Source organism: Marmota flaviventris, chromosome 1 (assembly GCF_047511675.1).
Source record: "Marmota flaviventris isolate mMarFla1 chromosome 1, mMarFla1.hap1, whole genome shotgun sequence".
NCBI classification, from domain to species: domain Eukaryota; kingdom Metazoa; phylum Chordata; class Mammalia; order Rodentia; family Sciuridae; genus Marmota; species Marmota flaviventris.
In genome coordinates this window covers 161,961,454-161,983,065 of record NC_092498.1, presented here as the reverse complement: position 1 = coordinate 161,983,065, position 21,612 = coordinate 161,961,454, and the positions used below count along the sequence as shown (strand labels likewise).

At 42.1% G+C, this 21,612-nt stretch overlaps 1 protein-coding gene across 1 annotated transcript in view; it reads left to right on the top strand.

The window, feature by feature from the left end:
- Positions 1-17,830, top strand: part of Synpr (synaptoporin) — a 172,405-nt gene extending 154,575 nt beyond the window's left edge. The window contains exons 4-5 of the mRNA XM_071609207.1: positions 9,840-10,031; positions 16,111-17,830. Coding sequence (XP_071465308.1) covers positions 9,840-10,031; positions 16,111-16,368 — 450 coding nt within the window. The 3' untranslated portion in view covers positions 16,369-17,830. The remainder of the gene's footprint in view (positions 1-9,839; positions 10,032-16,110) is intronic.
- The last annotated feature ends 3,782 nt before the right edge of the window (positions 17,831-21,612 follow it).

Below are 21,612 nucleotides of genomic sequence, written 5' to 3'. Positions count from 1 at the left end.
TAATTAATTGCACAAGTTTCTTTTTGCTTTTTTTTTAATGCGCCTCCTATACAACTTAAACTTCCTCATGTCTTTCATATCTGTGGCTTGCATGAGATTTCTAGTAGATGGCTGGGTTAGGATTTCAGCTAGAGATCTCCTAGGTTGGTGCCTTACAGTCCTTTCCAAATGTCAGACATTCTCATTTCTGGGTCACAAATTATTTTCTGTTGTTTAAGTTACATCATTTTCTCAAAATATCATTTATTTTTAATAAAAGCATAGACCATGACTAGCTATAGAACTCCAGTCTTATTTGACTTTATTAAAAGATAAACCTACAAGTGAACCAATGGAAAATTAATAGGACTGGACTATGGTTAGGTAAATTTGATTGCTTGAAGGCTCTGACCCTGGGGCCAGTTTTCTTGGATGAAAAGGACTAGCATTTATTTGCTAAATGGGTGTGGATGACAGATTAGCACCCATCTGAGACTTTCTCCTCTACTAAGCTGATTGAAATTAATTGTGAAGGAAAATGCCTTTCTCCCTATGTAGCTCAATGTTATTTATTGCTACATTTATGGTCCCACTCTATCTTTAGAAAATCTGAGCTTCATAAAAAAAATAATAATAATAAAAAAAATAAAAAAAACACCCACCGGGACCCTAAAATCCTGGATTCAAATCACAATTCCTTGTGACAATTGGGCACATCACTTAAATTCCCTGCATTTACCTCCACTCTTCTGTAAAATAGATAATATGATTGTCTTCACCCTCTCCCAGTTACTGTGAAGATCTTTTGTTATAGCATGTTAAAACTGGTAGGCACCCACCTTCTGGAAGTCTGAAGCCATTATTATAATGAAGCAAACCTGTAAGTTGACAGAACAGGAAGTTGTCTTACCTGACCAGTGCTTAGCTCTTCTCTTCCAAGACAAGACCAAAGCTCCGCCCTCCACTGAGCCACCATCTTGCCGGTTTCTGTTTCCTGAATCACAGCATCATTCTGGAAGCAAAATCAGCCAAGTGAACCCACTTACACTGGGATGAGGCTAGCTCTCAGTAGTATCCAGTACAGATACTCAGTGAAAGCGTGAGCAAGAGAAAAAAGCCAAACAGAAAAAAAGCCAAAAAAAAAAAAAATTTTTTTTCACCAGACTGAAATATGGGCAAATTATCCCAATAGGTAGAAATGGAGTAATTGACTCTGTGGACCCATATCCAGTGAGGCTGGGGTGTACCACTAATGGAGAGGAGTGGAGACAAGTTTACCTGGCTCTGATGTAGTCAACTTTTCTGTCACCAAAAAGACTCCCTCTTGTATGCCTCACAGTGATCCAGGATTGGCAGCTTTATTATATTAAATTTCATTCTAGTAAAAACCAAAAAATTTTTAACCATTTATCGGATGACAAAGTACTCCTAAAATGCTAAATGGAACCAAGGCAACAGTCTACATTAAGCCAGGCGGTTCCTTCTGTGGATGAAACTCTTTTCTTTGTTTGCTGAGCAGATACTTAGGCGGACAGCAGAAACACATCCAGATTGCATGCCAAAGTTCTCTGGGTACAGGATAAGACCAGTAGTACAGAGTTCACTCATAAACCATTCAATGGACCATGGGAAAATGAACTTCTTAATCCTGAAGTTTCTGTGCCTCCTCTGACAACTTCTTGGAGTTTTGAGGGAACCACACAGATACAAGCAGGAGGGCTTTATGAAGCATTGGAACACCTTCAAAATGGCAGGCTGTCCACTATAAGAGGATAAACTACACAAACAAAGCCAGTAGAAGGTATCTTCAAAAGGTTAATGTAGGCACCAGGATAACCTACCAGTAAATGTTACAAATTCATCTTCCATGTACACTACTGTCTTAGAAAGACGAGGAGCAGTATTATAGACAACTGGATTCTTGTCTGCTCCATCAGAAGTCACTTCCCCAGCGTGAGCCATTTATCTCTCCTGGAACAGAAAATGGCTCCAGGATATTCAAGATGGCGGGTTAGAGAAAGGCTGCATTCCTACTGCTCTGTTGCTAGGGATTCAAGCAGAGGGAGGTGCTTGAACCTCCAGAGACACTATAATTCACAGGGTAGAGATTCTGATGCTGAACTAAACTCAGCCAAAGGACAGCGTACCTTGCTCCACACATAAATGGGTGACGCTCAGTCTTCAGCTGTACCTTAATACAAAGCAAACAAGAGACCAAAACCCAAACTCACAACTAGACCTCAAATAGAAGTGGCTAAGGGTGGACCCCCAGATCCCACTGTGGACATCCAGTGCTACAGCAAAACCAGAATTAACACAAAGGCTCTGGATACCACACCTATGAGGCGATCTCCATTAGATCACTCCATGACATTTTGGCCAGTAAAGACTGTTCCCTCAAAAGGGCCACACATGAGAGCAGAAAAGAAATTACTCCGGACAGAAAATGGCTCTAGGCAGCCATGAACATGGCATTCAATGACATGAATGAGAAAACCGTGTCAAGCCTTCTGATTGGGCCATGTTAGGAAATTTCCCTGACACCCTCTATCACCTGTTAATCTCCCAGCTTAACAAAGGTCCTAGGCTCCAAGTCTTGGACCAACATCTCTCACTAGAATTGGAGGTGTTTTATTTTCAACCAGACAACATTTATGCTTGCATTTTTCTTGTATTTGTGGGAAGCTATATTGCTTTAACATTTATGGAACACGTTTCATTTCTTTCTAAAATAACCTCATTTGTGCAAACAGCATAATTGCTTTAAATGAAATATTAAGCCAAACACAGAAGGCATGTCGATTAAATCAAAATCGTTTAGGTGGTACCCAATTGACTAAAATTTAAAGAACATCAATTAGAGTAATTGTTCACCTAGAATACACCAGAGCATTATATTCCTCCACGTTTCAGAAAGCTGGTGATATGCTACAGTAATCAAGCCTGATGTTAATTGTAAGTATTTAACCAGTCTGCGCTTCAGTCTCGTCACAAGTAAAACAGGGCAAACAGAAGGGCCTCAATTATAAGGTTAATGATGTCTATAGGCCTTAGCCAAGGGCCTGGTATAGAGGAAGCTCCCAGTGAATGGGAAAAATCCATTCCGGATTTCTTCTGATCTCCTTTGTGCCCAGGAGTTGATATCCATGCATCACCTCCGCGGGTTTCCCACCTCCTGGAGCCCCATTGGAATTTGGCCAGGGGTAGCCTCAGCAGGAAATAGGAAAATGAAAGGAAACTGGGGTCGAATATTCCCTCCCACGTCTCATTCTCTGCAAATAAACCTCAAACTCAGATTTATGCTTGAAGCCAAAAAACAAAACAATTTCAAGCTAATATATTCCCGCAGTTTTGACATGGTCTCCCCATTTTTCTTAGTTATAGGAAGCCTGGCTGGAAACTATTTTTTGAAACCCTTGGGTACAAATAGTTTTAATGCTAATGATATTTATTATTTAATCTAGTTATGGGTAATGCTGTTCACCGGGTGGAGTGGCAGACGCCTGTAATTCCAGCAGCCTAGGAGGCTGAGTTCCAAAGCCAGCTTCAGCACATTAGCAAGGCACTTAGCAACTCAGTGAGACCCTGTCTCTAAATAAAATATTAAAAAGGGCTGGGGATGTGGCTCAGTGGTTAAGCAATGCTGGGTTCAACCCCTGGTACCAAAAATAAATAAATAAAATAATGCTGCTGATTATTTTAGGGCCATCTGAAGTTCTGCCTGGGACAGCCATTGCTATAATCAAGCTGTGTTCTGGTCACGTTGCCATATTATCTTTATTTGGTCAAATTATAAAATTGTGCTTTAAAATAAACAATCTAATGTAAAACAAGGTAAAAAGAATCTCTAACCCTGCCATTAATATTTGGTGAGTTCTTACACAATGTTATAGTCATAAAAATACAATGGGAATATTTTGTATATTCATTCATACATTCATTCATCTACTCAACAACTATGAATGATGCCTTTTCTGCCAAAACCCAGCAATAAGCAAGGTGGAAAAGTCCCTCCCTGCATGGAGCTGACGTCTTATCAGCAGAAGTTGGCAAACAAGCAAACAATTTTTCAAATTGTCAAAAGTGCTAGGTAAAGAAAATAAGGGATAGGAGGCTGAGGCAGGAGGATCCCAAGTTCAAAGCCAGCCTCAGCAACTTAGCAAGGCCCTAAGCAACTCAGTGAGACCCTGTCTCTAAATAAAATACAAAATAGGGCTGGGGATGGGGCTCAGTGGTGTCCAGAGTGCCCCTGAGTTCAATCCCTGGTACCACCCCCCAAAAAAAAAAGAAAAAGAAAAATAAGGGGATACATTTTAGGGAAGGTGACCGCTAGTGGGGATCTTAGAAGGTAATAAAGCAACCTACCAATCCTGTAGAAGAGCACCAAGTACAGAGGCCCCAGGCAGGAACTCACCTGGCCTGACGCACAGGTTCTACCCTGAAGTTTCCACCTCGATCCATCAGAAGCATTTCCTGTTGCATCCATTCATTTGAGAAATATCTACTGAGCACCTGCGGTGTATCATCATAGATCAAATTTCACCCATGCCATCTTTACATTTTAGCTGGAGGAGATAATGGGGACGGTTAAAAAACAAGTAATTATACACGGGTTTGAAAAGGGCAACAGGAAATTAAAACGAGGAGAGTAGGGGGTACATCTGGGGGAGCGCTGTTGGTATACAGTTGGCAAGGAAGCTTCTGGATACCATGAAACCTGAGCAGAGACTTTAAGGAAAACAGGGGCGATCCATGTGGATATATGGGGAGGGGAACGTCCTGGGAAAACCTCTGAGCTGCACACGTTCTGGGTGGGTGTGAGCAAAAGCAAGGGGCCAGTGTGGCTGCAAGGGACGGGGGTGGGAGGACAGGACAGGAACCCAAATCAGAGAGGCAGTAGGCACAGCCAGATGGTGATCTCTTGGGAGCCTCTGTGTGGCCTCTGGCTTCTATTGTCAGGAAGGTGGGTGTCACTGTCCATTTTTGAGCAGAGGATGTATGTGCAGCTCTACCTACTGTGCTGGGGTAGACAAACGTCAATAAATAATGTCCTACAGCCCTATTTTTAAGGGTTCACATTAACTTCTTTGTTCCAATGTTTTTATTTATTTATTTATTTACTTTTAGCCCTGGGGATTGAACCCAGGGGTGCTTTACCACTGAGCCACATCCTCAGCCCAATTTATTTATTTTTTTTGTTATTATTATTATTATTATTATTATTATTATTATTATTATTATTATATTTTATTTAGAGACAGGGTCTCACTGAGTTGCTTAGGGCCTCGCTAAGTTGCTGAGGCTGGCTTGGAACTGGAGATCCTCCTGCCTCAGCCTCCCAAGCTTCAGGGATTGCAGGCATGCACTACGGTGTCCAGCTCATGATTTTTAAATGCTGAGGTTTGCAACCTTGCTCAAAATCTCCATCTTTCCACTTCCATAGACAGAAGTTACTCAAAGTAGATACACAGTCATGTAAGCTTCTGCTCCATGGGTCATGCTAGTTATGGTGGTATTGCACTGACTGGTGCTGTTATTGGTGGTGGTTAAAGAGGACATTCACTGGTTCCTCACTATTTGCCAGACACAGCAATAGGCATGTGATTTATAGCATCTGATTTCAGCCTCACAACCCTCCTATGAAACAGATACTGTTATTATCCCAATTGACAGAGAGGCAAACTGAGGCTTCAAGTGGTCTGGCAAACTCCCTACGGACACAAAGCGATCAAGTGTAAAATGAAGTATTCAAACCCAGGCCTGTCCAGGGACAGAGTCTGAGCTTTTAACTCATTTAAGAGATCATCTGTACAGATCTCTCTTTCAGAGATGAAACTAGAAGGTAAAAGAATGAATCCGCTTCCAAAAGCACTGTACTAAGTACGACCACATAAATCTTTGGTTTCAGTTATAGTTTCTTTCCTGAAAATGCTTCATTACTATTTTTCATAGTAAATTAAGCAAGACCTCAAGAACTTCTTTTGAAAAACAATTTAGTGTACTTGTTTTGAAAGAGAGATCATAGCCAGGCAAAGTGGTGCACACCTGTAATCCCAGCCACGCAGGAGGCTGAGCAGGAGGATTGAAAGTGCAAGGCCAGTCTCAGCAACTTAGTGAGGCCCCAAGCAACATAGAGAGAGACTCTATCTCTAAATAAAAAATAAAGAAGGGCTGAGGATGTGGCTCAGTGTCTAAGCACCTCTGGCTTCAGTCCTCAGTACCAAAAAATAATAATAATAAAAATCATGGAATTGGTGGGTTCACAGGAATGACTCCTATTTGGGGAGTAGGAAGTAATAGCTTCCATCCGGACATCATTCCTTAAGTAAAAATAAAAAGTAAATAAGAAGGAAGACTTTCATTCCTTCAAGGAGACATGAGAAGCAGCATAGAGTAGCAGTCCCTGGAGGCAGATGGACAGGCTTAGGATCCCAGACCCTGCATCTACCCACTTGTGACTAGGACAGTTTATGTCACCTCTTGGTACACCATTTTCCCCCACAGCAAAATGGGACAGGATTATTATTAGAATTAAATGAGTGGATGCATATGAACTTAGAAAAATACTCACTAAATGTTGGGCATTATGAGGATTTAAACTAATAAATATAAAAGCTTTCACATGATTTTCTCCAATCTCCAACTGAGAGGTCTTCACAGAATTCTTTTCTGATTCCACCATCCTACTGGCCTTTTTAAAAAAATTTTATTGTTCTTTTTAGTTACACATAACTATAGAATACATTTTGACATATTATACATACATGGAGTCTAACTTTCCATTCTTGTGGTTGGACATGATGTGGAGTTTCCCTGGTCGTGTGTTCACATATGAATATGGGAAAGTTCTGTCCCACTCATTCTACTGTCTTTCCCATTCCCAACCCCCTCTCTCTTCCCCCATTCCCCTGTACAATCTGGTGAACCTCCATTCCTCCCTGCCCCCTGCCTATTGTGAGTCAGTATCCGCATATTAGAGAGAACACGCAACCTTTGTTTTTGTGAGCTTGGCTTATTTCACTTAGCAAGATAGTCTCCAGCTCCATCCATTTACAGGAAAATGCCATAATTTCATTCTTCTTTATGGCTGAGTAATATTCCATTGTGTATATATACCACATTTTCTTAATCCATTTACCTGTTGAAGAGCACCAAAGTTGATTCTATAGCTTAGCTATTGTGAATTGGGCTGCTGTAAACATCAATGTAGCTGTGTCACGGTAGTATGCTGATCCTACTGGCCTTTTAATAAGACTTTTTGTAAACATGATAAGTGTAGATAATGACCACCACAGTCCCATGGTCAGAATATGATGGTCAATATGGGCCCATAATCAATATGTAATTGAAAAGATCAAAGTCCCTGATTTGCATGTTTTTATCCTCCATAAGACTACACAAGTCTTTGGCACATTAATCAAAATTTACTATTTGAGTGCATGAATACATGAATGAATGAAGATTCAAATTGTAGGTAAACAGGAAATTATGATTTGACAGTTTATCTGGCCTATTTATTTGTAACCATTCCTCCAATTTCTAGTTCAAACCCATCACTTGAGTTTCTCTGTTCCAAATGTTCTTATTAATGTTGAAGCAATTGTAGATGGCATATTCATTTGCATGTTGGTTGACACTTTGCCTCATTCCAAAAAGAACTTAAGGTGGTGTATAAGGGTTTATAAAACTCAAGATGTAACTAATCAAAAATAAGAAGGAAAGAAAGATGAGTATAGAAAAATAATTAAAAATACCATGCCCTAGCCGGGCATGATGGTGCACACTTGTAATCCCAGTGGCTCAGGAGGCTGAGGTAGGTGGATCTCGAGTTCAAAGCCAGCCTCAGCAAAAGCAAGGTGCTAAGCAACTGAGTGAGACCATGTCTCTAAATAAAATACAAAATAGGGCTGGGAATGTGGCTCAGTGGTCGAGTGCCCCTGAGTTCAATCCCCAGTACCCCATAAAAACAAATACTATGCCCTAAAAACCATGTGAATAAATTGTGGATTGACCCAAATATTCTAGAGCCAACACAAAAAGGTAAACTGAGTTACAAGATTCAGAACAGTCCCTGGATGAAAAGAGACCAGTTGTTCCAAAGGTTTAGCCATTGATAGTTATAAAACTCTCTGAAACATTCACCACAAAGGTCCCCCTATCACATCCAGGCTCATTCAGCACCTGAGCAGTGTCAGAGTCCCCAGTGCAGATCACAGAAGCTTGATGAGAAGTCATTTATCCCCAGGGACAACAGGACCCAGGCAAATCAGAAGCTCCTGCCCTTGGGTAGGAAAGAAACAGTCCAAGATTTCTGCTTGGGACAGGACTTACTATCTAGAATAAAAAGAGCAGGCTATTTCTTTCTTTTTATTTTCTTATTTTTTATTTATTTATTTATTTTTGGTACTGGGAATTGAACCTGAGCCACATCCCCAGCCCTTTTTTTATTTTTTATTTCGAGACAGGGTCTCTCTGAGTTGCTTAGGGCCTCGCTAAGTTGCTGAGACTGGATTTGAATTTGCCATCCTCCTGCCTCAGCCTCCCAAGCCACTGAGATTACAGGCATGTGCCACCGCGGCCAGCCAAGAGAGGACTGTTTTTTGGATGTATCAAAGGTATTACATTTCTTTCTGGGTTGGTGTTTCTTTTAGTTATTTTAGGTAAACAGCATGTAACATTTTCGTAGTTGTCAAATGAAAGCACACTAAATCTGAAAAAGGGTCTGTTAGGACATGGACTGTGCTCAAGTCTTGGACAGTGACTCCCACCTCTCCTTCCATGAGAGAGGACGTGGTAACTAGTCCCTAATACATGGAGTCTAACTCCCCATTCTTGTGGTTGTACATAATGTGGAGTTTCACGGGTCGTGAGTTCGTAGGTGAACATAGGAGGGTTCTGTCCCATTAGAGAATTCTGTCTCTGAAATAGTCAACCCCTTACATCGTAGAGATTTTTTTGTTGTTGTTGTTAAAAATAAAGAAGCTTTTTCCCCTACAAACGGGTGGTTTTTAGAGTCAGACCTGGATATGAATTCTGGTTCTGTCACTTCCTAAGTGTTATCTTGGACCTCCTGGAAGCTCAGTGTCCCCATCTCTAAAATAAGTCCTACAAATACAGTCTAACATGATTATTGTAAGAATGATTTTATATAAAACCTCTCATCCACAGTAGGCACAAAATATTATAGCTATTATTGCCTTCCATGTAACAGTGTTCCTGGGCTAACATAGATAATGCATAGGTGTGTTAAACCAACAAGTGGATAAATGGATGGATACTACCATCCAGGGACTCCAAGAACTGCTAAACTCTAACTCTTTAAAGCCATCAGAGCTTGGTGGGTAAGAGCTAGGACTCAGTAGTCAGAAAGCCTTGGACGGCTCTTAGAATAATGATAAGAACTTTCTTGCCAGGTATGGTGGCCCACACCTGTGATCTTAGCAACTCAGGAGGCTGAGGTAGGAGGATCGTGGGTTCAAAGCCAGCTTCAGCAACCTAGTGAGACCCTTAACAACACAGCGAGAGCCTGTCTCAAAATAAAAAATTAAAAAGGCTCAGTGGTTAAATCATTGTTATATACTTATGATAAGGGATGTTGTAGGATCTATCAGATGAGGATTATATAGTCCTTGGCATTGTTCCTGAGACATGGTGAGCATTCAATGACTATTACTATTATTGTATATTTTATGTCAGTATGAATATCATCAATCTTCATTATCCAACATCTCTCTCTTGTTCCTCCTGCTATGGGATCTTGGAATTTTTCTAAAAGGCAAAGCAAGTAGTTATATAAAGTACTTGACTTGTTCCTAGAACTCACGTCCATTTTCTTTTCCTGCTCAATCTCTGCTCTGTAGGACTTCATCGTCACCGTGGTCTTCTCCTTCTTGTGGTTGGTGGGCTCATCCGCGTGGGCCAAAGGACTGTCTGATGTCAAAGTCGCCACAGATCCCAAGGAAGTCTTGCAACTCATGTCAGCTTGCAAGCAGCCGTCCAACAAGTGCATGGCTGTCCACAGCCCTGTCATGTCCAGCTTGAACACTTCGGTGGTGAGTCGGTTTCCCTCGCTGCTTAACCTCCCAGATCTCCATTTGCCCAATGAATAAGAAAAGCACCTCCAGAGTTGGATGGTAAATGTCTGCCTCCCAAACTAGGCCAGTGGAATGGTAGTAGTTCACTCCACGAGCAAGACCGTCCTTTGGTCCTCAAGTTTTTTATCATCAGAATCTATACACTCCAGGGCCACTGACTGACAGACTTCTTAATAGAAACCCAGCAGGTATTAGCAGCTACTGCTTAGATGACTGTCAAGTCAAAATTCTAAGCCAAAAGCAGACATGGAATCTAAACATTAAGGCTGCCACCTGCCAGAAGTTTAAAGGGATTTTTGATGGCATAGAAGTTATCTGGGAGGGAAACATTATTCAAACCCCACATAGAATACACTCAACTGACTGGAGAAGAAAATACTCAAACTTAATAAGATGCAAAAGAAATTATATGGCATACAAAAGTGCCAGGAATAGTTATGGTCATTTTTTTTTAAATCTTCTCTATCCTCTTGGTTTAGTTGCTTAATAGCTTTAGAAAAGATGTACTCTATGGGTTGAGGATGGTCAAATATTGTCATCAGGTATGTCGCTTTTACAGGAAGAGAGAAAATCTGACAGTTAGCAGGGATGCTAAATTGGATTCTTAATTTATAAGGCTAAGACTTGTGTTATTCCCAATAAAGAAGCTGTGTCTGAAAAAAGATAGATGCTATAACAGCAGCACAAAATAGTTTGTATCGAAGAATAGGAAGCTCAGCAGTGTTTGTTAAAGGAACAACATTCTTTAGCAACCTTAGAAATAATTATTTTTGCTCCAAGGTTAACCTGTGTTTCTACAGCTTTTTGGAATTCAATCTGAGAAGCTTCTGGGGAGAGAACTGAGATTGAAATACAGGTGTTTAACCCCCCAGCCCTATTTTGTATTTTATTTAGAGAAAGGGTCTCACTGAGTTGCTGAGGGCCTCACTAAGTTGCTGAGGGTGGCTTTGAACTGAGATCCTCCTGCCTCAGCCTCCCCAGCCTCTGGGATTACAAGGGTGTGCCACCCTGCCCAACTTGGGAATGCTCTTACAATGCAGGAAAAGGTTGATATATGATAATGCAGAAAAATCGCTCCCGGTGATTTTACCACTGATTCCTGCTTTGGTGAGATAGTAACCATGGAAACAAACCATATATGAGGACCTCACAATCATTTCTATTGATTGCTGGCCTCACCTGTAGATAACTGCTTTGAGGTATGCATTAACATCAGCAGTATTACTTATTCTACTTTGTTTTATAGACAGTGTTTAATGAAAGTGATTAGAACTCGGTTCTCAAAACCTAAGAGAACAAAGATAAAACTGTTTTGATGTGTTTGTTAGTTTGATAACCAGTCTCCAAAAAATTGTGAGAACCTACAGGGTCCTTTAAATTCTACTTCTAGTGTCTTCAATGATTTTTAGTCTAGAAGACAGGAATTCAGAATGAAAAAACAAGGTGATTGTTACAGTTATGTATCCATAGCTGTTTTCTCATAACAGAAAAGTCACTTAAAGCTGGCTAAAGCACAAGTCTTTGTACCCCTAAAGTCTATTCTTTGAGCCCCACTTCTGATACCAATATCTATATATGTTCAAATATTTGGACTGCAAATAAGAGAAACTGACTCTAACTTCATCTTGGAGAAAATAAAAAATTTAAAAAAACAGTTTTGGGGAAGATATCAAATGGCTCATGAACACGATGAGATTTGAAAACACAAAGGCAAATCTTGAGGAGAATCAGAGTTCCAGATGCCAGATACTAAAGAATAGTCCCTCTGAGTTGCCACTAGTGGAAATTTTTACCTAACTTTGCATTTTTCTTCCAGGTTTGCATTAAGTTCCAGGAGAGAGCTCTAGCCACTGAGGTGGAACACAGCTCTGCCAACGAAATCAGATTTGTATTTCCAAAATCAAAGGAACAACTATGTATCAGCCCAAACACAATAATTTTTTTTAAATTACAAATTTGCCTTCAAGTCATATGGATAGTTTATGCAAAATGGAAAATAATTGGAAAAATACTATCACATTGCCTTGCCAGCGTAGAATACAAGGCCAAGAACCAAAATATCATTGGGAAATGGAACAGGTTTTATCTCCCACTCTTTTCCTTACCTCTTTCTGGAGCTTTGTGTTTTTCTGTTGAAAGAGAATATCTGTTTCATTATTGTCTCTTTCCAGATAGACTTTTACTTTTTCCCCATACCCACAACAGAAGAAAACACCTCACAGTTTCTAAGTTTATATTTGCTGTTAAAGAAAACTTGGGCTAGGTGCATGCCTGTAATCCCAGCAGCTCGGGAGGCTGAAGTAGGAGGATCTCAAGTTCAAAGTCAACTTCAGCAAAAGCGAGGCCCTAAGCAACTCAGTGAGACCCTGTCTCTAAGTAAAATACAAAATAGGGCTGGGGAGGGGGCTCAGTGGTTGAGTGCCCCTGAGTTCAATCCCTGGTATACCATCCCCCACCCCACCCAAGTAAAAAGGAAGAGAAAGTTTGGAACGAGCTACACTCACTCAGTTCCAATTCCAGACACCTGGTAGAGAACCCACCTGAGGTCTGCTGTGCACCTTTGTCTTGTCTTTGGGGAGTCTGTCATCTAAATACAGCTGATAGCACTCACTCTCCTGGGCCAGAGCAAGTTTTAGAGAAGGAGCCAGACACACACCACAGTAGGTGACATCTTCCAACAAAGGGTCAGGAAATAATCATTTTATCTTCCACCTTAGTAACAAACTTACTTTCTTCAAAGCACTTTGGCATCTATCATTTCATAATGACACATAAAGGTAGATGAGCTATAATGCCCCTGCATGGAGCTGAGGTTAAGGGACCTGTGTCAAGTTTCCAGATTAATGTCTAAAAGTCAAAATTCTAAAAGGCCAGAACTGGAGCCAAAATGTCCAAATGCTGTTGCCACGGAACACAGCTGCATGAACGATGCTGGAGTCACTCTGCCAGGGTTTGAGTCCCGGCTGCACCATGCAATAACTGACTGTCTATCCTTGGACAATGTGATTCAGTTATCTGAAACTTAGTCTCACCACCGGGAAAACAGGCCTAATTATAGAACAGACCTCAAGACTGTTGGAAGATTTTGGTAAGACAATATATGAAAAATACTTAATATGACTTAACGTGGTGCCCAGTATATAGTTAATGCTAGGTAAAAGTCAACTCAAAGTGCCTAAAAAATACACTCAGCTAGACACAATGCCACATACCTATAATCCTAGCTGCTGGGGGTGCTAGGTTGCTGAGGCAGGAGGATCACGAGTTCAAAGCCAGCCTCAGCCACTTAGCGAGGCCCTCAGCAACTCAGTGAGACCCTGTCTCTAAAGAAAATACAAAAATGGGCTGATGGTGTGACTCAGTGGTTAAATGCCCCTGGATTCAATCCCTAGTACCCAGGGAAAAAAATGTATACACTCATTTTCTCTAATATTATTAAGTGTTAGAGGCCAGCGAGATGTAGGGAGATGGGATTTATTTTAATCTCTCAGTTCTTATCAAGCTTATCCTTAGTATATCCATAACTTTGATTTCTACTTCTCCATCTTCACTTCAGACCAACATGGCACGTCTTTTTGGATAATCTCGACTTCATCTCCCTGTTCTTTCTTGTGCTAGGGATAGTCTCTTTCGAGCTCTCTCTCTCTGTTGTCCCCACCTCTGAAGTTGAATCAAAATTCTTCCCCTAGTTTCATTGCAACAAAATGGCAAGAAAATACTAAGGAAGCCATGTGTCCCTGAAATGGGCCCATCGAGAGACCTGTGATACCTCTGTGACTGACCCAGGAACCTCAGCTATCAGAGGGATGCCTTCTGTTCTTACTTTTAAGTTGCATTTCCCTGATTTCTAGGTTCTTCTTGAGCATCCCTTTGGAATTTAAAAACAAAAACAAAAAAAACTGTAACAACATGGAAAAGGGAGAGACCAAAGATATACACAACAACCTGGGCTTGGAGGTGCACACCTGTAATCCCAGCGGCTCTGGAGGCTGAGGCAGGAGGATCGTGAGTTCAAAGCCAGCCTCAGCAACTTAGCGAGGCCCTAAGCAACTCAGAGAGACCCTGTCTCTAAATAAAATACAAAATAGGGCTGGGGATGGGGCTCAGGGATCGAGTGGCCTGGATTTTTAATTCCCCCAATTTATAGGCAACAGATAAAATTATAGCCTTGGACAGAGCTATCTCTTCATATCTGAAAAGATCCCTTAATAATTTTTCCACTTATATATTGGCATATACTTACAAAGGTACAATTTAGTCAAGCTCTCCCTTCTCATGCCAAATATCCAGTTACTGTACACAGGGTTGAAATGCCCTGAATGCAAATTAGAGTTTTGACTGTGATTACATGATTCATTTCCATCAAGCAACTATTACACCTGATTTATGTTTTGTGTCTTCCTCAGCAATAGCGAGGGACATGTCACAAAATTGATCCTCAATATTAAAGGAAAGATTTGGAATAGGAAAGAAGAAGGAGGAAGGGAGAGAAGGAGGTTCTAATAAACCAGTCTTCATTAGATCAAGTTACTCTGTTTTAACTGTTTTTCACCTGTCACGAATATAGCCTCATGGTCAAAACTCACTTTGATTTATGTGGCAGCAAAAGAGTTACAATTGGTGGAAATATTTTAAAGTGATTCAGAGCATCGTTTACCATGTAACACAAATATGTCGGGCCACCTTCACATATTGTCTTTAGTTCTCCAAACTATCCCCCAAAGAAAGAATTATTATCTTCTTTCCAAATAAGAATAAAAACCTGAGGTCTAAGGTTCAAGTTGCAGAGCAAGAAGGCAAGTGCCCAGGCCACTCAAATTTCAACGCCCACAGAGATCACTCCAAGTCCCACATTCAGCTAGTCGGCAGGTGGTCTAATGACCCACCTAATGCTGCAATAAGGAAATGTCTTAGTAAGCAGTCCCCAACATCTCTACACTAGCATCTCTCTACCTCTGTGTTAGACTTTAATATTATCTCTTTAATATTATACTTTAATTATTATACTTTTAATATCATACTTTAATATTATCTCTTTCATATTATCTCGATAGACTTTAATATTATCTCAGTTGGTATTATACTAACCTAATCTGTCTCCAACATGAAATTGTCCAAACAGGCTACTGTGATTCATTCCCAAGTCAACCAACCAGTCTTGGAAAAGGTGGCAGAAGAACCATGTGATGGGGACTTCTTTTTGAGCCTGTTGCAGTAGCAAATAGCTCTGTAGCCATCAAAGACTTGGGCCCTGGAGAAATACCACCCGGTCCTCTGACTCAATAAAACCCTTCTGGAGAGTAAAAGAAACCTGCATAGGAAAGCCTCATATTCCAGTTCTTCAGGAAGCATTTTCTATCTCTCTGTAACCTCACCTCTTTCTGGGTCTGCTCTTGGCGTTCTTTTCTGAATGTGAGAGACACAGAAGTACAACTCTGCAGAGCCTCAAACTCTGTGCCTATATCAAGATTGCTCCATGTTTATTTAAAAATCAAATCATTTTCTATCATTATAATAAGTGGGAAAGTAGTATCTATAGCCAGTAGCCTTATAAATTAACATATCATTACTAAAGAGAAAATATTGCACCCTACACCACCTGATGGTAATCCTATATACCATGAGGAATTCCTCATTTGCAGATATACTGATGGCTTAGGTAAGGGCTCAGGCTATCAGACAGAAGAGGGTTTAAATCCCAGATCTCTTTACCAAGTCATGTGACCTTGGACCAGAATCCACTTCATTAATATGGGCCTAATAATTGCACTGTCAGCTTCGACTGAGGGAATCAATCCATATAAAGTCCTTTACCCAGTGCCTGGCTTACAGCAGGCCTTTACTAGAAACCAGATATTCTAAATGAAATTGTGATTTCAAATGGAAGATCAGACCAGGTCTGGGTCATGGGGCCTCCACGTTAAAGCAAAAAAACATCCATTATACTCTGAAGGATTTTTCTGAAACTGAGATTTTTTTTTTCCCCCTAGCATTTCTGTCTAATCTATCAACTCATTTGCCCTGATTCTCCCCTCAGGTCTTTGGATTCTTGAATTTTATCCTCTGGGCTGGAAACATCTGGTTTGTTTTCAAGGAGACCTGCTGGCATTCCTCGGGACAGAGATACCTCTCGGACCCCATGGAGAAGCATTCCAGCAGCTATAATCAAGGCGGGTACAACCAAGAGAGCTATGGGTCTAGCAGTGGGTACAACCAGCAGGCGAGTTTGGGGCCATCCTCAGACGAGTTTGGCCAACAGCCTAGTGGTCCCACCTCCTTCACCAATCAGATTTAGCAGAGTAGCTTTTGCAGTCTTCTGGAGAAGGTCTCACCACCTTCCACTTCAGTGGCAGAGGAATTTTTTAAGAGTTCCCATCAATTATTCATGCAGATAGTGTTGAATGTAAGTCAGAGATGTGTAGTCCTCATTAAAGCAGAGAGGCCTGGGTCGTGATAAATGATACTTAGAGATGAGACGACATGGGGAAGATATATTATTTATCACAGATGGCTAATTGGAGAGTACCTTGTTAAATCCACAGATACTTTTATGGTCATTTTATATGTGTGTTAGAGATCGTAGAAGCATTTTGTAGCTTAAAGTCTCTAGTAGGTAATATGCATAAAGTCAATTAAATAGCATTGAGTTTTCCTATGCATTTTGACGCAAAAGACATTTTAATGATTCCTAGGAAACAATTTGATGTATAACAACATTGCATGCATTATTATTTTTTAGTTTTTAGACCCTGTATGATGCAAATCTCTAACTACTTATTTCAGGCAATTACTGTATTTTTTTTCACTTGATGAATCAATGCTCATATTATTTAGTGCATGAATAAGCATTTCTCACACAGTAAACATTTGAATTATATTTACGAAGTTTTTCCAGTTTGCACTATGAATTTGTCAAAAGGATGTTTAAAGAAACATACTCATTACTTTGTATACCTTTGCAAATTTGTCTTTCTGGCTTTACCTAAGTTCTGGATGCATTGTAACTAAGAATTGTGTTGTTGTGTTTTTGTTTTTTTTTTTCCTATTAGTAGACAGTGTTACATATGGTAACTGCCCAATATTTATCCTATTTGCTTATCTAAGTATTTACATTCTGGTAAATTTCTATGGTGTTTTGTGGCTCTTATCCTGTGGACCATGCCTAATAAAGCCCAGTAACTGTCTGAGCTCAAGCAGTGATATGTTCATAGAATACTGGAGATGCAGATTTAGATACCATAGTTAAGATGTTGCTGTTCTAAAGTATTAGTGTAGAAAGGAAATTCTGTAGATCTATGTAGACCAATCAAACATTTTAATCCTATCTATTTATAAAGCTAATATGTTCTTCAATCCAATTATTGAAAATTCTCAAGTCACAGCTCAACAGATTTACTAATTCTGCTTTGAGTGTCACCGATAAATTAAAAATGGCTTCCAGGTGCCACTCTGTATCCCAAAGAGGGTTCTCATGAAATATTCCCTAGAATGTATTCATTACCAAGAAAATGCCAATCTTCTCCTCTTTATTTTAATTCAATTGAAACACCAGAGCCTGGATGGTAAAGAAAGCTAAGCATCTGTATTTCCAGGTAAAAGTTGTTATTTGTGTACAAACTTTGTGTGATCTGTGATGTGAGAAGCATATAGCACAAAATAGCCTTGTGTCTTGGGTGATATCTGTGACCCTCTCTTGATCCTGTTGGATAAATGTGTATTGTGATATCTATTTGACCTTAATAAAGTTATTACACACATTGCTGACAGTGCAGTGAATGACAGTAGTGCTACCCGGCCGGCTGACCAGTGAAAAGAACAGGGGTTAAATACAGTGTCTCTAGTCTCTCCCCCTCTGCTTGTTTCCTGAGCCCAGGTGTGAAGGTTGGATGTGAGGTGTCCCCCAAAAGCTCAAGTGTGAGACGGTGCAAGAAGGTCCAGGGGCGACATGACTGGGTTGTGAGAGCCTTAACCCAACCAGTGAATGGATCCCTGATGGGATTAACTGGGTGGTGGCTGGAGGCAGGTGGGTGTGGCTGGAGGAGGGGGCATTGGGGGCGTGGCTTTGGGGTCTCTATTTGTCTCTGGAGAGTGGAGTCTCTCTCTGCTTCCTGATCACCATGTGAGCTGCTTCCCTCCACCACACTCTTCCTCTGTGATGTCCTGCCTCCCCTCGAGCCCCGAGGAGTGGAGGCTGCTGTCTACAGATTGGGACCTCTGAAACCCTGAGCCCCCAAGTAAACTTTTCCTCCTTCATAGTTGTGCTGGTCGGGTCTTTTAGTCGCAGCAGTGAAAAAGCTGACTAACACACCAGGGTTGTTCATTCAGTCACTCCCCCATTCTAAGACCTTCTGTGCCCCTGTCACCGTGCATGTCTCTGGGGACATAATAATGAGAAAACCCAGAAACAGGCTGTTCATTATGAAGCTTATGTTCTATTAGGAGAGACAGACGTTACAATCATCAAACCCCAAATATGCCGAGTACAACAATGAGACACAGGATCCCAGGATCCCATGGGAACATCTATCAGAAGGACTTGAGCTAGTTAGGGAGAAGCCCAGGAGCCTTGTACCTGAGCACTGAGACCAAAGGACAAAGGACAGGTAACTTATTAACAAAGAAAAGGAAAGGTGTTGGTAGCACCTAATACAGCCTCTGGGGGAGGGGAAAGATCACACTTTCCAACACAAGCAATCACCCCCTGGACAGTTCTCTTCCTGCCTTTTGGTCATCTTTTGATCAGTGTAGACAGGTTGGGAAGAGGGGGGCATGAGAAGAAGGAAAACCTAAATTCCTTAAAGGGGCAGGACACCCCCATTCCTTCGGGCACCAGCTCTGTGGGTTCTCTCTCTCTCTCTCTCTCTCTCTCTCTCTCTCTCTCTCTCTCTCTCTCTGTCTTTTAAATCAGATTTACTTTTTGCTCTTGCTTCGGCATTTCTCAGGTGTTTAATCTTCAACACTGGGGTAATAAGGACCTGATCCTCATTTTCAAGATCAGTATCAACACTAACAAGGTTTAACAAGGACTCGGGGAGAGGGAAGCAGGTCCTGGGGGGAGAATTCCCTGGCAAAGGGCTTTGATGATGGACGAAGGAGGAATACATAAGGTTGCACTGGGAGATGAAGGAGGAGGGCTTGCCCGGAGGTGTGGCTGTGACGGGTGCCCGGGTGAAATCTTCTCAAAGGCCATAATTAGGAATTCTAGCTTGATCCTAAGGAAGCTAAGGGAAAGCACTGATTTTAAGCAGGACACAATGAGATTAGCATTTTGGAAGGATCTCGATGGCTGAGGGGCAGAAGAGAATAGGAAAGGAAGGCATCCTGTGCCCAGGGAAAGAGGCTCTCCCTCCTGACCTCTGTTGGCCGTGGCCTGGGAGAGGGAGGGGGCACTGGTGCGTTCTTCCCAGAGTGTCTCCCCCCATTTCCTGGGACAATGGCCAGGGCTGACTTTCTTCAGCCCTGTCCAGGAGGAGAGAGTGTCCTCTGCTTCATAAACTGTCATGAACTCTCCAAAGCAGAGAAATCATCCTAGCCAGCAGTGATTTTGAGCGGTGTTAGCAGTTCCCCAGCACAGTGGGCGCTGGCGAATGGAGAGCACCACCCTCCCTGGTCGGGCTAGAGGCGGGCTTCCACACTCCACTGCAGGTGTGCAATAAAAATGCGGCTGTAATCCAACAGGGATGTCACTAAACTGGTTTTATTCCTCCAAGTTTCAAGAAAAGAGCAGTAGATCTGGCCTTTCACACAAAGAGGAGTGATCCGTGCTTGTGAGTAAGCCCAGGTCTATGTGTCCATTAGACCTAATTTGGAAGTTTCACTGCTCACTGATCATGTTTCAAAGTTTTGGGGGTTTTGTTTTATTTTCTTTTTTGTGGTATCAGGGATTGAACCCAGGGGTGCTTAATCACTGAGCCACATCCCCAGCACCCCCCACCCCCCGCTTTTTTTGTATTTTATTGAGAGACAGAGTCTCACTGAGTTGCTTAGGGCCTCACTAAGTTGCTAAGGCTGACTTTGAGCTCCATATCCTCCTGCCTCAGCCTCCCGAGCACCTGGGATTACAGAAGTGAGCCACTGCACCTGGCTATGTTTCAGGGTATTGATTTGTTTTCTTGAATCTTTGTTTCCCTGGGAGGAGGGAAAACATATATTCAAAATGGGTGAACTGTAGCTGGGCATGATACACACCTGTAATTCAAGTGGCTCAGGAAGCTGAGGCAGGAAGATCGCAAGTTCAAAGCCAGCCTCAGTAATTGAGCAAGGCCCTAAGCAACTCAGCGAGACTCTGTCTCTAAACAAAATAGAAAAAGGGCTGGGGATGAGGCTCAGTGGTTAAACACCCCTAAGTGCAACCCCTGGCACTGAAAATAAAGAGGTAACCTCTGAGATCAGACCACCTAGTGTAGAATCCCTGCACTGCCATCTATTTACCCTTCCTTTGCCTTTCTCAAGACCTTCTCCAAAGCCCTGGGACTCCTCTGAGGCCTATGGGTACTTGCAGCCTGGATGTGAAGGGAAGTTAAAACCCCAGGGAACACTTTCAACCCTTGAGGGGTGTGGGCAGGTCAATGGAGAGAGGCCTTTGGCAAGATGCTTAAGTTCTCATTCTTTCCTTCTCTGCCCTGGGGACAGCAATAATATCTGCCTTGAAGAAGTGAAGATGTATTAGGAAAAGGGGAGGGCCACATACAGATGGAGGGCAGCTCCGGCATGCAGCGGGCACTGTCAGGGACTGGGTCCCTGAACACAACACCTGGGAGGAGGGCTTGGTTGCAAGGGGTTTTTCTGGGAGGTGACTCCGTCACAACAGTCCACTTTTCGAATGCAGCCCTTCCTGCTTTTTTTTTTTTAAAGGGATCTGTCTTCCTTCTCCTCTTCTCCTTCTCCCCATCCCTCACTTTGGAGCAGGGAACAAGGTTACCTTCAGTTATCTGTTCTCCTCTGGAAGGAGATGTCCCCAGAAGAACTAGGAAGTGACAGTCTCCCAAATTAACAAGTGGATTTCAATACAACCTCAGGGTGCACCTGGGACCCTCCCAGCAGGACCCACCTAGAAGGCAGCCTTTGAATCGCTTCTTTAAAAGCCCCCTGTTTTCCCTGACGGGCAGAACCACAGCCTCTGGGACTGGAGTCCCCTGTGTCGCTCCTTTGCTTACAAAGCAATGAACCTTCTTTTTCCTGTTTCTCAATACCGTGTCCTCATTATTGGATTGGCACTGGGGACAAGGACGGTGCAGGAGCAGGAGTGAGGGAGTGCAGAACAGGAGAGGGCGAAGGAGGAGCACCAAGCACAAGGTGGGTTGGTGACCTTGATGGTGGGTGCAGGAGGTGCTGGGCTCCCTCAGGTTCAGCTCGGGAGGAACGGGCGGGTTCCCATCAAGGCGCAGGAGCGGGCGTGGGAATGCACCCACTCCATGGTAACCCGCCCACATTTCGAGGTCGCACTTGCCTGTGAACACATTCCTAAGACTTTGGGAAAATAACTCTTGACTCCTGACATCTATCAGGCGGTGACCTAGGGGAGGGGGCTGGCATGAGT